Source organism: Protopterus annectens, chromosome 2.part1 (genome assembly GCF_019279795.1).
Source record: "Protopterus annectens isolate FY-2018-M chromosome 2.part1, PAN1.0, whole genome shotgun sequence".
Taxonomy (NCBI): domain Eukaryota; kingdom Metazoa; phylum Chordata; order Ceratodontiformes; family Protopteridae; genus Protopterus; species Protopterus annectens.
In genome coordinates, this window is record NC_056729.1 from 1,641,183,420 (window position 1) to 1,641,200,636 (window position 17,217).

At 38.4% G+C, this 17,217-nt stretch overlaps 1 protein-coding gene across 1 annotated transcript in view; it reads right to left on the minus strand.

Moving 5' to 3' along the window:
- The window catches only part of LOC122795003 (tumor necrosis factor receptor superfamily member 9-like), a 126,334-nt gene extending 109,554 nt beyond the window's left edge, over positions 1-16,780 (minus strand). The window contains exon 1 of the mRNA XM_044063589.1: positions 16,642-16,780. Coding sequence (XP_043919524.1) covers positions 16,642-16,780 — 139 coding nt within the window. The remainder of the gene's footprint in view (positions 1-16,641) is intronic.
- Positions 16,781-17,217: the final 437 nt, after the last annotated feature.

The following is a 17,217-nucleotide window of genomic DNA, read 5'->3' on the forward strand; positions in this document are numbered from 1 at the left end:
TGTTCACATCACTAGGGGCATTGATGACAATGCTCAGCTTATAGTCATCTGCAGACATGGTCAGCTATAGCCCACTGGTTTTGGTATGCACCTTAGAAAATTATATCCCAAATAACAGAGGCCCCAAGACCGAACTCTGGGGTATGCCACTCGATACGGGTCTACTGCTTGAGGTGGCTTCCCCTATTTTGACGAGGTGGTTTCTGTCAGTGAGCCAGTTAGCTACCCCTCTGGTAATATACAAATTGATGCCTAGTTGATACAGTTTATCTATTATGCCTGAGTGGGGAATAGTGTTGAAGTCTTTGACCAGGTCAAGGTAGGTGATGTGCACTGTCTTCCCAGGCTTTGGTGATTGTCTCCAAAAAATCAACCAAATTTAACAGACATGACCTCCCCTTGACAGAGCCAAACTGTGTGGGATTAAGTATTTGGAGGTTGTCAATGTCCTTGTTAATAGGTTCATAGGTTGGTACTAGGCTATCGGCCCTAGGGCCTATACAAGCCTAGCCATAACAATTCCCTGGCTATTTCTTCCCACACTATTTATTTTCCTGGACCCCTTTCTAGCAGGGCGACTGATGTGATTCCCCGGGGTGAAGGAATGAGGTCCATGATAATCTATTCCATGGCCTTGTAGATCAGTCTAGTTAGGCTGATGGGTCTATAATTTCCCAGATTGGTGGACACTCCACCATTGTGTAAAGGGATGACAGTAACTGTCCTCCACTCATCTGGGACAAAGCCAGTACTCAGGCTTTGGTTGAATAGGGCACCTAATGGTGTTGCAAGTTCCTGCCTGAGTTAATGTAGGATGCAGCCTGGAATGTTATCAGATCCCATGGAGGCTGTATTTTTTGCCTTTGAGAGAGCATTGATGACATGGGGAAGGGGGCAGGTACTGGGACTGTTTTGATTTACTGATGGGGGTGAAATTTTCGCTGAATCTGTCAGCCAGCAAATTTACTATATCTACAGCATTTGTATATGTGATGTCCTTGACCACCAGTTCTCAACAGATCTGGGTGCTTCCTTTGAGATTACAGACATACGTAAAGAAGGCCTTATGATTGTCTGTAGTAGATGCGACCAATCTGGACTTGAAGTTTGCTTTGTAGGATTTCAGTAGTGCTCTTATTTGCTTGTTTAGGCTAAGGACAGGTTGCTTTCAATTGGGCACCTGCTCCTTCTTGGTCCTGGACAGCAATTGTTTCTTTTGTTATAGAATTTATTTCTTGCAGATGTCCACCAGACAGGTTTACTCTTCCTTGTTGAGGATGATTTAGTCCTGTCAGGTATCCCTGATTCCATGCATCTATATAAATGTTTGTATAGTAATTTGATATAGTTTTGGATACTGGTGCCAGTTCCTAGAGAGGGGGAGGGGGCTGTGAAACTGTTTATTCCATCCCTCAGGAGGCTGTAATCAGCTTTGATGTAATCAGCTTTAATGAAAGTTTTAATATTTTACTCAGTTGTCTGTTTTGCCCTGCAAATACTAAATCTGCTTTGGGTTGAAAAAAAGGCTCTATATAATAATTGTGAATGTCATCAGTTTGACTTCCATCTAAATCTGAAAAAATAATAGCTGAGGCAGAATTTGATACTACATTAACAAAGGAAAAGCCTGTATATATAGAGCAGTGCATTTATGGGGGGGTTCATTCCAGCAAAACCCTTTACTGCAGTGATCTACAAGAAGCTGCACCCACAGAAAAAGGAAAATATCCTGTTAAAGAACCACAAACAAAAAAGTGTTTTTTTTTACACTCATTGGCAGTCACAAAAGCATCCATCAAACTCAGTCTCTACAGCCATAAAGTTTTGGCTATACAAATGAATACCTTGCAAAATTTTTAACATATTCAAAAATGGTTATACTGTAAGTCTGAGACTAAAACATTACTCTACTTCCCACTCCTTTCTCTAATATAAAAGACCTAACAGCTTCACGACACATTCAATCACTCTAGAATTCTGAAATTGTTTAGTAACTACTTAACAACCCTTACCCTCATCTCATTATGCTTTCTAAACCTCTACTCATCTCCCTTTTACTACTACTACTTCTACAGTTTTCCTTTATTCCCTACCTCACCCACCCCACTAATATCTACCACTCACAATCCTTCCACATAACTAACCATCTTACCTCATCTCTCCAACACTCATACACCCCAATTTCTCCACACCTATATCCCATAAAAAATCTACTTTTTCCATACAAACTTCTTACCTCACATAGACATTCTACTCCCATAGTAACTAGCAAATCTTCCAGAATCATAATTGAGCCCAATGAATACTCTAAACTTTCCAATTACCTCTCTAACTCTATCCCACATCTAATTACCACCCTATTATCTGGAGATGTCCATCCTAACCCAGGTCCCCCAACCTCAACATCTATGAACAAGTCTATACTAATTACCTCTTTAAACTCCCAAAGCATAGTCAACAAAATCCCAAACCTGCATGCCTGGCTTACACACAATAAACCTGACATCCTATCCATCTCTGAAACATGGTTAAAACCTCATATAAAAGACTCTGAAATAATCCCACCCAACTATTCTATCATTAGCAAAGACAGATCTCATAAAAAAGGGGGTGGTGTAGCTCTCCTATACTTATCCTCACTATCAGTTACTCCCTATAATAAACCCACTCCCCACTTTAATAACGCTGAATTACTACTAACATTACTCCAAATCAACAAACACAAGCATATACGTATAGCCTTCCTCTACATTCCCCCAGGAGACAATATTTCTACACCTGAAGACATTCTCTCCTGGCTCTCCACCAACATCAGCAATGAAACAATAATCCTAGGAGACATGAATATCAATTGAGCCTCCATTCAGTCTCCCTCTAACCCACTTAACATTAACCTTTACAACTTCTCTCAGCTTATCAACTCTGTAACCCGCCCCTCAAAAAACCTCTCCAGCGGCAGTACCCTGGACTGGATCTTAGTCTCTCACCCCCATTATTACTCTGACAGCGGTACTCTCCCCGATCCTCTTAGTGACCACTTACCCACCTTTACACACCGACTCCCCTTACCCCTTCATCGTACTCATAACTTTATTACTACACGTAACCAAAAAAACTTTAACCCAACAGCTTTTTCTAACTCTCTAAAAGCAATAAATTGGAAGAGCCTAAAAACACTTCCTCTAGATAATGCAGTTGCCCACTTCAACACAACCTTCTTAAACCCCCAAGACTACCACGCCCCCCCCAAGAACAAAAAAGAATAAAAACCAAAACTGCCCCTTGGCTTACCAAAAATACACTTGCTACAATGCGACACAGAGACAAACTCTGGACACACTACCAGAAAAATAGGACCCCCCCCTCATCCAAAATGAATATAAAGCACTACGAAATAAAGTAAAAAAGCTCATGATCACTGATCGACAAATTACTTCTCCTCCCTCCAAAACAACAATAAAACAAACCCTCAGAAATTCTGGAAAGGCATCTCCACTCTCCTAAATCCCAGTAAACCAGACACCCCCACCCCAGACCCAAATGCTTCCGATATAGACTTGGCTACTCAATTGAACTCTTTTTTTATTGATTCTATTTCCAAATTAACCTCATCCTTCTCTAACACCGCTGCTCTCTCCCATCTACCCCCACCCCGTCTACTTACCCTCTACCATCAACCACTAGTGCACCCCCTCTCCCATCTTCTAACTCTACACCCTCCTCCTCTTACTCCACTCTCCCTCCCTCCTCATCACTCCCACCCCCAGATACCCCCTCCCACTCCCCACCTTTCTCTTTAAAACCCATACCCATATCTACCATAAAAAACTCCTTCTAAAACTGAAGCCAGGTTCAAATGCTCCTGATAATATTCCTTCACAATTCCTGAGCATAGCTGCCGAAGCAATTGCCTACCCCATTAGTATTTTAATAAACCGCTCTATCCAAGAAAGCACAGTACCCCTAATTTGGAAAAAGGCCTTTATCATACCCCTGCATAAAGGAGGTAACAATAACAATGTCACTAATTTCCGCCCCATCGCTATCCTGTCTCCCATCTCTAAACTCCTTGAAAAGTGTATCCAATTACAACTCCTACCATATCTCATTGATAACCACCTATTAACTCCAACACAACATGGTTTCAGACCAGGCCACAGCACCATGACATCCCTCCTCTCCTTCCTGGAAACTGTAAACAAAGCCCGAGACTCAGGTCATACTGTTTCTACCCTTTTACTGGATCTCTCTAAGGCCTTTGACACTATCTCTTTCCTCTCTGAACTGGTTCTCCAGCTACTTATCCAACAGATATCAAGCAGTAAAATGGAAAAAGGCCACCTCCTCATTCCTTAATACCCTAACTGGAGTTCTACAAGGTTCCATATTGGGTCCCCTCCTCTTTAATATATTTATTAATGACTTCCACAACTCTATCCCCTTCTCTAATATCATCCAATATGCAGACGACTCTACCATTATTTGCTCAGCCACTTCTATCCCCACACTTCTAAAGCTAACTCAAGATGCTTTTTCAACCACTGAACAATGGATGAAAAAAATCACTTAGCACTCAATGCTTCTAAAACCAAATTAATGGTATTTACTCCCTCTAAAGTCACCCCTTTCAACAAAAACACATTTTGTATTACTAGTCATAACAACACAACCCTGGAACTGGTATCAGAGACCAAGCTACTTGGTATCCAAATTGACAATCAGCTTAAATTTAACTCCCACATACAACTAAATATAAAAAAAAAAACCATCAAAAACTAGGCATGTTTTATCGACAAAATCATTATCTTACACCCATCACTAAACTCACCCTCTCTACATCCTTTCTCATACCCTCCCTTCTCTATGGAGCTCCACTCCTAACTAATCTACAATCCTCTCTGAAAACTCAACTATCTTGTTGCTACAACAAAATCGCCAAGTTCACCACTAGTCATAAGTCCTCCACTCACCACTGTTCCTCTCTCCACAAACTAAAATGGCTAGAACTACCCAATCAGCTTATCTATACCCAACTCACTCTAGCACACAAGCTCATTCTCAACCCCTCACTCTGTACCTCCCTTTCCGCTGCATTTAAAATGCACCTACCTGACAGAGCGCTAAGGTCTAACAACCAAAATCTTCTAGAAGTATACAAACCAGCTCGTCCCCCAGGCAAACACCTCCTATCATTTAGTGTAGCACGACTCTGGAACTCCCTACCACCATCCATTCGTACTACCCCTAGCTACTCTATCTTCAAAAGAACTCTTCACTCACATCTAGTATCCCAATGGGAATGCTCCTACTGCCACCCTACATAAGTTACCTTGCAAATTTTCATCTTCACTTCTTTTCAATAGCATTCTTCCTTTTCATATATTCTTGTTAATTAATTGCTAAATGTATATAATTCTTGCCTACACCTCTCACTACAAGTTTACTAACATGTATTAACGTTCCTGTATATATCTTGTAATTATTCCTTTAAAATTCTGTATTACCTGTTCATTTAACACTAACCTAGACTGTTTGTAATATTTGTCCTTGTCTAATCCAGTTGTATATTTTCAATCTATGACATATAGTAATGTTAACAGTCTTTGGTCTGCTCTATTTTATAACACATGTAAGCTTATAATCTACATCATATTGTGACCTTGATTGTTTATGGAGCTTTTCTCCCCAGGACTCCATTGAAAACGGGTTCACTTTGGCCCAGTGGACTATCCTGGTAAACCAACTGCAAATAAATAAATAAATAAATAAAAACACTGAAAATGTTAATGTTGTAAGGCTGAACTTAAAAATGCAGGGCCTGACAGTAAACCAAACATCTTGGACATTACCTCCAGTTGCAGGTTGTGTAACCCAGAGAAAGCCACTTAGCAAGATAGTACCTCTTCTCAAGTCGTATATCAGAAGAGGTATTGGTGCTAGTGGTTCTCCTGAATAATTAATGAAAAGTGCAAACATCGTGTCTCAATTTTTAATAATTTATTTTTATGCTGTTTGTTAACTGGGTAAGTGAACTGGTGCAAAGATCCTTTTTAGCCATGACCTGGACCAAGAGGGCAGTAAGTCAAAAAATTCAGACTACAAAATCAGTTATACATTGATTAAATGTACAGTTTTATTAAACACAGTCATACAATGTGAAAGTAATGAACTTTGAGAAGTAAATCATCATCAGCAACCCTCGTTTTTTCCCATTGTCTCCATGGGGTCATGGTGTCATGTCAACCGTCACCATCTCTCTTGATTCACTGTCACTCTCCTACCTTCTTTGACAGTCATACCTGACTGGCACAGATCTTCTCTCACACAATCCATCCATCTCTTTGTTGGACTCCCTCATTTCTTCTTGCCTTTTTCCTGTCTGTCCCAAATCTACTTGACGAGATTGTCTTCTGCTTTACCACACATGTGCCTGAACTACAGTAATCTGTTGTCTTTGACCATCTTTGCAACTAGAGCCACTTTGACGTCTGCTCTGACGTCCTCATTTCTTTGTCTGCCCCACAGTGTGCATCTTACCACCCATATCAGGCACTTCATTTCCATCACCTCTAGCTTCCTCATCTGCTCTGGCTTTGCTGCCCAGGTTTCTGTACCATACAGTAGTACTGCTCACACCACTGTTTTGTACACCTTTCATTTCAGCTTCTTTGGCATTCTTCTGTCATGCACTACCCCGACACTCTATGCCAGTTGGCTGCAGTCCCTCTGATTCTAGCTTTGACCACCTCATTCAGACTTCCTTTTTCCTCAACCAACCTTCCCAGATACTTGAAGCTGTTAACCTGATACACTATTTTTCCTTCTCTCAATTTTCAGCTTCTTCTTATTTTTTCCCATTTGCTGCAGTTACCACTGTCTTATCTGTACTCAGTTTCATCCCATGTGCCTTCAGTTTTTCATTCCATTCTGCTGTCCTTTCTGAAGTTCTTGCTCAGAGTCTGCCTGTAGTGCATGTTTCCTGCATACAGCAACTTTGTTGATGTGTCCCACCCAACCTAATTGCTGTTGTAGTCCATCACCAGGATGAACTGAACCCTGGTGTACACCCACTCCAACTGGGAACTCCTCTGTGAGACCGAACACTGTTCATACTTGTGTCATTGGGTCCTTGTACATAATCTGCACTAATTCTATCAGCATTCTGACTTCAAACCATCATCGGGCTGCCCACATCAGCTTTCTTGGAACCTTGTCATATGCTTTATCCAAGTTTAGGAATGCCCAGTTGGACTCTTTCCTTATCTCTAGCTTCTTCTCAAGTATCTGTCTTGTTACAAACATCTGGTTGGTTCTGCTGCATCCTGATCTGAATCTGAACTGCTCATCTCCCATCTTACTGTTTTATACTGTGCCTATTTGTTTATGAATCACCTTCTCCAGAACTTTCTTGTGGTGTGACAGAAGTCTTTACTGCCCAAAGTTGTGAATTTCCCCTTTGTTCTCTAGTCATTTGGGAATCTGCCTTTCTCTCTGTACTGCTATGAGTTCCTCATGGAGCCATTTCTCTCATATTTCACCCAGCATCTTTATCGTATCTGCTGTGATCTCATCTGACCTCGCTGCTTTCCCCGACTTCATTTCTTTAGTGCTCTTCTTACTTCTTGTATGGTGGGCTCCTCTTCTCTCATTGTAGGCTGTTTCCTCTCACAGTACAGCTTCTGTGGGGTTTTCTTCATTCAGAAGCTGCTGTATGTATTCCTTCTATCTGCCTTTGATGTCCTGTGGAGTGGTGAACAGGTTGTTGCTGGTATCCCTTATTAAGAGTGCCTGATTGTCTTTAGTTTTCTTTCTTTGTCTTTCAACCTGATAGAATTTCTTTGTGCCATCTACTGAGTCACTTTCCAAGAAATGATAGAGAGCCTCTGATACCTTGTTCTTTGTTATTGCAACTCTTCTTAGCCGCTTTGTTAGTCAAGCACTATTCCTTCTGAGGCTGGTCAGTCTTTTCTAGCCCCCACTTTTTCCTGCACTCCTTCTTTCTTTTGATGACTTTCTGGAGTTCTGCATTCTACCACAAACCTTACTTATCTACTTTATTGACATACATGTCTTGGCCACATATGTATTATGAAGTCCTCATGCTGTTTTGCGGTGGTGCCATTCTTCTTCAACTCCACCTGTTTCCTCTTCTTCCTAAGGAAATAAAGCCCTGAGTAATTCCTTGAACTCGTGGGCTTTCTCATGTCTTTAGCCTGGTCTCTGTTGATATTATAGCCTTCTCTGACCACTGCTTACAGCTGATTGTGGCGACTAGTGGTTTATGCTGTGGGCTGACTGTTTTACTAGGTCTGACTTTGCAGTCCCTGTAACCTTTCCTTACTAGGGGAAAGTCTACCTGAGTTTCACATTGCCCACTCTTGTATGTGATGTTGTGACTGTCTCTCTTGCTGAGCCATGTGTTGGCCACCATCAAGCCATTTGCCAGACATAAGTCTAGAGCGGCCTCTCATTTTTAATTTCTGTTGCTCCACCAATGCTGATCAAGGCAGTCTTAGTATTCTTTTCTGATATGTACATTCAGGTCACCCATTATCAACACCAATTCCTATTGTTGTATATTACCTAGGAGGTACTGCAACTGCTGCCTGAATGCACTCTCTTCCTTTGTATCATCCTGGAGTCTGGGTGCCAAAAGCCTGAGCTTGTCACTTATCAATCACAAACAGCATTTGTCACCGTTAGTCAACATGACTGAATCACCTGAGGACGCTACACACCACAGACGATGCCTGAAATGTTTGGTCTATACAAGGCACCATGTCCAGTCTGTACTGTTGACCACAACTCCATTTGTAGGTGATTTTGAAGTGGAGACACTCAACATGTTTTTGGGAGGTGGTTAGAACTCCACAGAGACCCAGGGAGAACATGTAAGCTCCATACAGACATTCACTAGAGGTCTGAATCGAGCCTTGTACCTTATGCATGGGGGGGGGGGGCAACAACCTTAACCATTATGACAATTGGATCTTAGAGAAGCAAAACTGTACACAAAACAAAAGCTCAGTGAAGTGAAGAAGAAGAAAAGCAATGCTTGTATTAATGAATTAGTACCTAGTACATTTGCATAGCTTACACTGGAATAAGAGTAAGGAGTGGAAAGGAATGTTATTTTCAAACAGTTGTGTAGATTAAGTTAATGTCACTGTCTAGTGAAGAAATGTGATACATGAGTTCAACTACTTGGTGTTGGGCCAGAAATCAGTTTGTAAGAGTCTATGCATTACATACTACATACATTATATGCACTATATATGTTATTAACATGTTAGTCACACCCATGGTTGTGGTTTATAACAGAATCTAGACTAAGTACTCTTCATTACTCCTGAAGTACTTACTGAATATGTCACAAAACAAGAGAAATAACTCATATTCTATATAAGTAAGCTTTTATTTTAGCAACCAAGTAAAGTCCATTCCTTTGCACTATTTGGAGGTATGGTTTATCCTACAAAATTTCATGTTTTCATAAAATATGTCCCACTTTTGGCATTGGAAAAGGTGGTAATCCACCCAAACAGTAACCATTCATTCTACAAAGGAAAATTAGTTTATGGAGGGTTAGAGCTTTAGTAATAATAAATAATTAACCAGGTAGGTGTAACGGACTTACAGTCCCTTTTCAGAGGTGACTTGGGAGCATGTCTGGTTAAGTGATTTGCTCAAGATCACACAGAAGGCAAATAATGGCTGAGGGAACCAAACCTTGTACCACAGGAACTATAGCTCACAACTTTAACCTCTATGCCAACTGCCATCTTTCATTGCTTAAAACAGTAGACATCCCCACAGAAGAGTCTATTAGAGATTGAGTACCGAAAGCAGACTGCCAGCATATCTGGAAAACTGAATGTCTTGATATGGAGAGGGGCAACGGACAAATTTGCTTTATTTTTAAAAGGCAACTGCCACTCTCCAGACTGAGAATATTGGCAGGGGAAGAATGGGATCTCTCCCTGTGTCACTACTATATGCTAGTTCAGAAAAGGAGAAGATTGTGGATAAAGTCTAAGGGCAAAGTAAGACTAAATAAAAAGTGTGTTTTTTGTACTGCATCCAGCTGGACTGACTGCCAACCATTTATTTTGTGTCTTTCGGCTTTTCCCGGTTAGGGGTCGTCACAGCAGAACTCCGATCTGCTAATGATTGGCAGTTGATTTTTACGTACCGGCTTGCCAGGCCTGACGCACAACCTTCAACGAAGGTACGCCCATTCACGCATGTCTCCACGCAGAAGACGGTCTAGCTGAAAATCGAACCGGACAGCGTCTTACTGTGAGGCGACAACGCTACCGCAGCACCACCACCGCGGGTACTGCCAACCATTTATTAAACACCTTTATTAAACTCACATATTGAACAATGACATACATACATATGCATTAAGCGAAAAGAAAACAAACCATAATAAAGATTTTTTAGAATTGTAATACATTATACATACTCACATTTTTCCTTTTTAACAATTATCATTCACTACAACATCACATAAATCACTCACTTCCTGCCTTCCCTTAAACCTCAGTCTTTCTCTGGAACATTATTCTGCATGTATTAGTCCCACAATTCCATTTAATTCTATATAAGTTGTTCCTTCTCTTTTCTGAAGATTCCACCTCCAATTATTTTATATCCTTTACAATATGCTGCTTCCATCACATTTAGTTTACATTTTGATTTCCATTTTCTAGTATTTTTTTTATTTTGGCAATCAGTAGCACTAAATTTAATACGAGGTTACGATGGCTAGATAATTCAGATCCTATACCCCAGCTCAAATGAATAATTTCCTTACTTACAGCCATTTTCTTCCAAGAATTTCTGACTGAATTCCTAATTACTTCTCTGTTTCCAATCAGACCTCCAACATTTGCTGCAAACCTGATTAAAATTCTCTGAAGTCTGCTTTGGGTAATAAAATATCTATGCAAACATTTCCAAGCAAAAATATTATTCCTCACCACCACCACTATTTGGTGCTACTAGATTTGACAGTGATACTCATCTGCAGTGACCCTCTACATAAATAGGGGAACTGGTCAGGAAGCTCAGGGGCACCCCATACTTTTGAGCACTGTCAAAACAGTTATCTAATGAAATTCAGAGTAACGGACTGAGTAGCTATTGTTGACTGGAACTTGGAAGCTTGATGGTGTTGAACTTAGCAACTTTGTGTATTAAGGATGAGGTAAGCTGTGCAAGTTAACTGTTTGTGCCAGATGTTGAGTAATGTACTAGCTTTGTTCATTCAAAAAAAAAAAAAAACTGAAACATGTTTTACTCTAGATTATTTCCACTCTCAAAATATGCTGGTTGACTGATTACACTGATTGTCCATATGTATGCCTTATTTTCCCATGTCGTTGCAGTCCTGGGTCTCATTGAAAATTCTTTGAAGATGATTAGTTCATTTACATTGTTAACATAAATAAATAAATAAATAAATAAAGTAAATTAAATTAAATTAAATTTAACTCTCTGGACTAGGTTGATGGGTGGTTCAATCCCCCGCTGCTCATGGTTTGACTCCAGTTGGACCCAAGCATACCATCTAAATATGCTTTTTTCAGAGACTGAATAAGTTATTCTCTTCAGAACTATTGCATTTAGGTAGTGTTTCATGAACATTATAGCAAGCTCTTCTCTTTTTCTTATGTTTTATTACATGCCTATGGTAATTAAACCAGATTGTAATGGTTAGGCAGGAGGGATACAGAAGTAGTGACTATCCCAGTCACAGTGGCCCAATAATTCTAACCTGTCTGATACTGGACTTGAAGCTGATTGGTGTACAAGTTACATGGTTAGTGAGAAGGGACAGTCTTCATCTAATGGTCTGCACCTCCCACTGTACACCATGTTAAGGTCCTCTAAACACAAAAAACAGATATCTGTTGAACATCATGTGGAAACAGAAACTAATAATCCACAGACTTCTGCCTTTTTGTTACAGTTTGGATGATCTGCTTACAATCTCTTTCTTTCCTGCTTTATCCAGATCCAGAAATTACCTTGTGCTTAAAACTACAAATACATTACACACTGATTCTGTTCCCTAATTACCTAAAATGACATATTTCCTCTTTACATTGGTATCTCCATTAAATGCTTTGTTTCCAAGTACCTCTGCATAAGGGTGTGCTAAACCTGCATTGCAAACAGTTTGTAATGCTACAGTAACCCACTGCGACCATATTAATTCCATTACTTGATGTCAGAAGGATAAAAAAGTGGCAACCCAGCCAATCTGTTTTATTATTTTAGTTATGGTTTCTTAACTGTAGCTGTCCAATTGAGCAGAGTCCATTTTCAGGGGGAAAGCAATGGGGAAACAGCCTCCAAAAATGCAAAATAAAACAATTTTACAAATGAAGACGACATAATGTAATGACCAGATGCACAGTTTTGTGACTTTACAGATAACTGTTTACCAAGAGAATCTCAGAGATCAATGAAACTTCAAATTCATATAGACTGAAAAAGCTGGGCTTGTTGTCCATTAGTTATAGGTATCTCAGAGGTAAAATAACTAAAGAAATTCTGTACCACTTTTTAATTAGGAACAGAGATGGATATCTGGTTCTAAAACAGTGTGACATGTTCCTACTTTATAAGCATAAGAGATTCCTCTGCTGTCGTCTTGCATGTTCTAAATACATGTTTCTGGAGCATTTCTCCCCGGGCCTCCGCTGAAAACAGGATCTGTGGAACCTAGTCGGACTTTCCCGGTCAAGAAATGTTAAATAAATAAATAAATAAATAAATAAATAAATATTTTTAGCATATAAAGCTCTCATGAATGAAGAGTTACACCTTCTTTTGAACTTAGAACTGATAAATTCATTTAAAAACAGCAGAGGAATTTCTTATGCTTATAAAGTAGGAACATGTCACACTGTTTTAGAACCAGAGATCCATCTCTGTTCCTAATTCAAAAGTGGTACAGAATTTCTTTAGTTATATGTCAATTACATTCTTTGCAATTGTTAAAAAGAATTTAGATATATGGGTAGGGAGCAGGGTTTTTTCCTATGGATTTGTAGTCTGTGTTATAATTGGCCTTTGGCTCCAGCTCAGTTTATTTTGGGAAAATTAACAATGTACTGCAGATATATTGCTATGTTTACTTGAGAAAGGGATGAACATTATAAATAATATGGTATAAATATGTTAAAAATGCATAAAAAGTATAAAGAAGTGCAGAATAAACGAAAGAACACAAACACGGAGACAGTGGCAGGTAAAGAATTAGCTATGGAGGCCCATGTTGGACATGTGACCTCCACCACTCAAAAAAAAAAATTTATATCACAGAACAGCTACTGTTTTAAGCAATTACTTTAATCTGAAATGCCATTCAGACTGTTTGTTTTGATATATGATATACAACACCAAATACCCAATGTAATTCAGTATTACAATAAAGGTAAGCAATTGCTTCAGTGTCTGCATATTACAGCTTTGTTAGAAATAAAGCATTAGATTAAAAACAGTTCTGCAGAGACTTACTATAAAGTAGAAACATAAAAGCACCATCGCTGTCTGTGACAGAAAGCGAACAAAATAGTCCAAAGGCTGAAAACAAAATTATGGATTTGATTCAAGAAGCAAAGGAAAAGTGGCAAGGCATTAAGGTTTAATGGTAGACAAATTAGGAAAATGTGAAGCTAAGGAAATCTGAGAGAATGGACATTGCATGTGAAGAACATACTAAGAAAGTTAAAAAAACACAGCGTAGAAAGGAAGAGTGTATATAAAACATGGGTCGGATAAGAGAGGCATAAAAATGTTGATGATGAGAGGTCACTGAACTAGGAAAAAAATAGACTTAGAGAGAAAAGTCAAAGGACAGTAGGAGAAACAGATCAGACTGAAATTACATTACAGACATGCAGAGCTACTGCAAGATGAGGATGGGTCCGAAGTGGCCTCTAAAGTAAGACTGGGGAGGAGAGTAACCTAATAGATTAAGGAGAGGCAGCCATATTTTTGATGCATATTTTGAGTATTTGAGGCTCCAAACAATTATTAGATTTGGAAACCATGATTAAGGCAGTATTAGATGATGCTGATGGTCCAAAAAGATTATACAATGCTACTGTATAAGATAATAGGAGACAGTTTGTGAGTAAACGTTAACCAAGGGAAAGTCTGCTGGCCCTTTAAGTGTAGCCATTCTAAAGGATTATGGGAAAGACAAAGGCGTGTTTTACGAGAATGTCAGTAAACACTCTTTGTAATTGTACTGCAAGAACATTTAAGTTTGGTAAAAATATGTGAAGAAGGTTGTACATGAATGTATTCCTGTCTCATATAAGAGCATTAATTTGCTTTATTGTGGGTAGAAAATGTCACTTTTTTAATATGAAAAAAAAGAAAGGAATAACAGGGGGGGTTGACAGAAAGAAATAGAGACGTAAAAGATAGCAAAGGCGGCATAACTAAGACCAAGAGCATGTGCCTGCAGTATAGTTGTATCACAACTAATTGTCCTCCTTTGTGTTCTTATTAAGAACCAGGATGCAGTGCCAGCATCTATTTTTTTTTCTACTACTACCTTGTCACTAACAAAGCCTTCTGTAGTCTGCATTATTGTGTGTGATATGTACAACATGTGTTAACCTACATGGCTCAAAGCATTAGTATTATGACTCTAAATAGAAAGGAAATCTGCTTAATAATCATCAGTACTATAAATATAAGTTTAGCTTATTCCATGAGTAAGTGATCTTTTAAGCTTTCCTCTTTTCCCTTTTTCAGACTAATGCTAACTGATGATTTCTTTGTGAGCAAAATCACACAGACCTGTGTCAATGTGTGTGTGTATATGTGTATCTCTCTCTCTCTTTCTATATATATATATATATATATATATATATATATATATATATATTTATATATATTTATATGTATTTATATATATTTATATATATATATATATATATATATATATATATATATATATATAAATTATGATGATTTAGATATGTGTGTGTGTGTGTGTGTGTGTGTGTAGAGAAAGAGAGAGAGAGATGAATTTCATTGAATTCTATGAGTGTTTAACATTTGTACAATGTACTATGACCTTTGATTGAGCAATTGATGAATTTGTCATCAAAAAGTCAATACAATACAATGCATCTTTAAAATTGATTTACATAAAATATACATACCCATTTTTTAAGGGCACTGAGACACTCAGAACGGTGCATTATACATCTACTACTACTCTAACAGGTACTTTGCAAGGTGCAAACCTAGAAGCATCTGGAAGTATTGCAACAACTATACAGAACTTATCTCGTTGTCCTTTATGGCCTACATATTTTAAAACTTGTCGTCATCCTGTGCATTCATATCAAACCCAACTGATCACATTGTGTTCTAACGTCACTCTGCTGACATCCATTAGTCTATATTCCAACCTTACACCAGCAGTACTTGCTTTTGTATTCCTCACCGAATTGTAAACAAGCATGTTACTTCATGACTGAAAACATGTTAATTTACATTCATTTATTTGTTCATTTCAGATTCATGGGGGGGCCATAACTTATCCTGACACCCAGCAATCACAAGGCAGAGATAGTGAAGACATCAGTCCATTGCAGGACATGCACATAGTCTCACTCATACATGAAAAGTCCTTCTCCAAGCACTCTGGGACTCTCCGTTTCTCCAATTATATGCATTTATGGTGCAGTTATATTACCTTTTGATCTTCTTTCTGTTTCACCACATTGTATGTTAACATTGTGTGAACGGGTTGCATTCAAAAGTGCTGTCAGTCAATTAAAGACATATTAAAGACATATGCCTATCTTATGATTTGAGTCTCTTAAAATGCATACTAGTAACAAATATGTTCCACTTGATCTGTAAATAATTATGTTTCACAATAGCTTTTTACAAACAAAAAAATCTCTTTTTTGTACTATAGCTGCCTGTATATATACACACACACACACACACACACACACACACACACACACACACACACACACACACACACACACACACACACACACACACACACACGCACACATTCATATGTCTCCCTTGCTTCCACCTCACATTTCAAAACAAGTGTGCAGAACTGTAATTTGTACATTCACTCCAAAGACTGCTATTTGTTACCATCCATACTAACTCAAAAGATAAAATTTTGCATTTTTTTTTTTAAATTTTTTTGATTTTTTTTTTAATCATAAATCAATCATATCAAACAAACAGACAAAAAAAAAAGAAGGAACAAACAGAAATTCTACATTCAGTTATAATAATACAAAAGCCCATCTAGGCAGAGCCCCCAAGTAGGAGGTTTGACTGCTGTGTGATTTGCATGGCTATCACATTTTGATTACTTCACTTCATATGAGGACGATACTGCATCTTTGTTTCCATAAATATAAAGCAAAACATAAAACATGATTTAAATGTAGTTCATTGGTTGCAGATAGTTAACATGCCTATATCATTTGAATGGTTTACTGATCACTGTGTCCTTACACCACGTTCTAAGCAACATAAAGTTAGTGAATGCTCTCTGCTGTCTAGAAGACATACTTACAGTCTGTAATACAGGCTAAGACAAATTATGAAAATATTCCATCTTACCTTCTTTGCATTTGCATCCAAAGTTTTCCTGATGATTGTGGCCTTGTAACGTATTTGCCGTCACTACTACACTCCAACAACATAATTCTATTAATAAAACCAGTTTTACAAGCAACAGTACCATATCTGCTCTAGACATGTTCAAGAACTGACTGTGTGACTAAATGAGGTTGACTGAAATGCATTTCTATCAGATGGAATTTCCTTTGTCATAACGTAGAGACGTGTCATTGTGAGGAAGTGAAAGAATAAAAAAATAAACTCAATCATTTTCATTTAGTTATGTCATTTACTCGGCTGCTACAAGACAAAACAATTACGGTAAGATGTAAGTATGCTAGTCAGTTAAATTAAGAAAACCTGTATGCTGCATCATTGTAAAATAATTCATTTAAATGTCCATGCTCTATTCCTCAAAACCCAGTGGGCATTAAACTGCTGCTAACAAAACAATTCATTTAATCAGCAAAATATCTGCAACACACTGAATACAAACATATTTCTTTATATTTATTCTCAGTCCATGATCAAAACAGGCTGATATTACCTTCTAAATGATGTTACCTGTAAAACTGT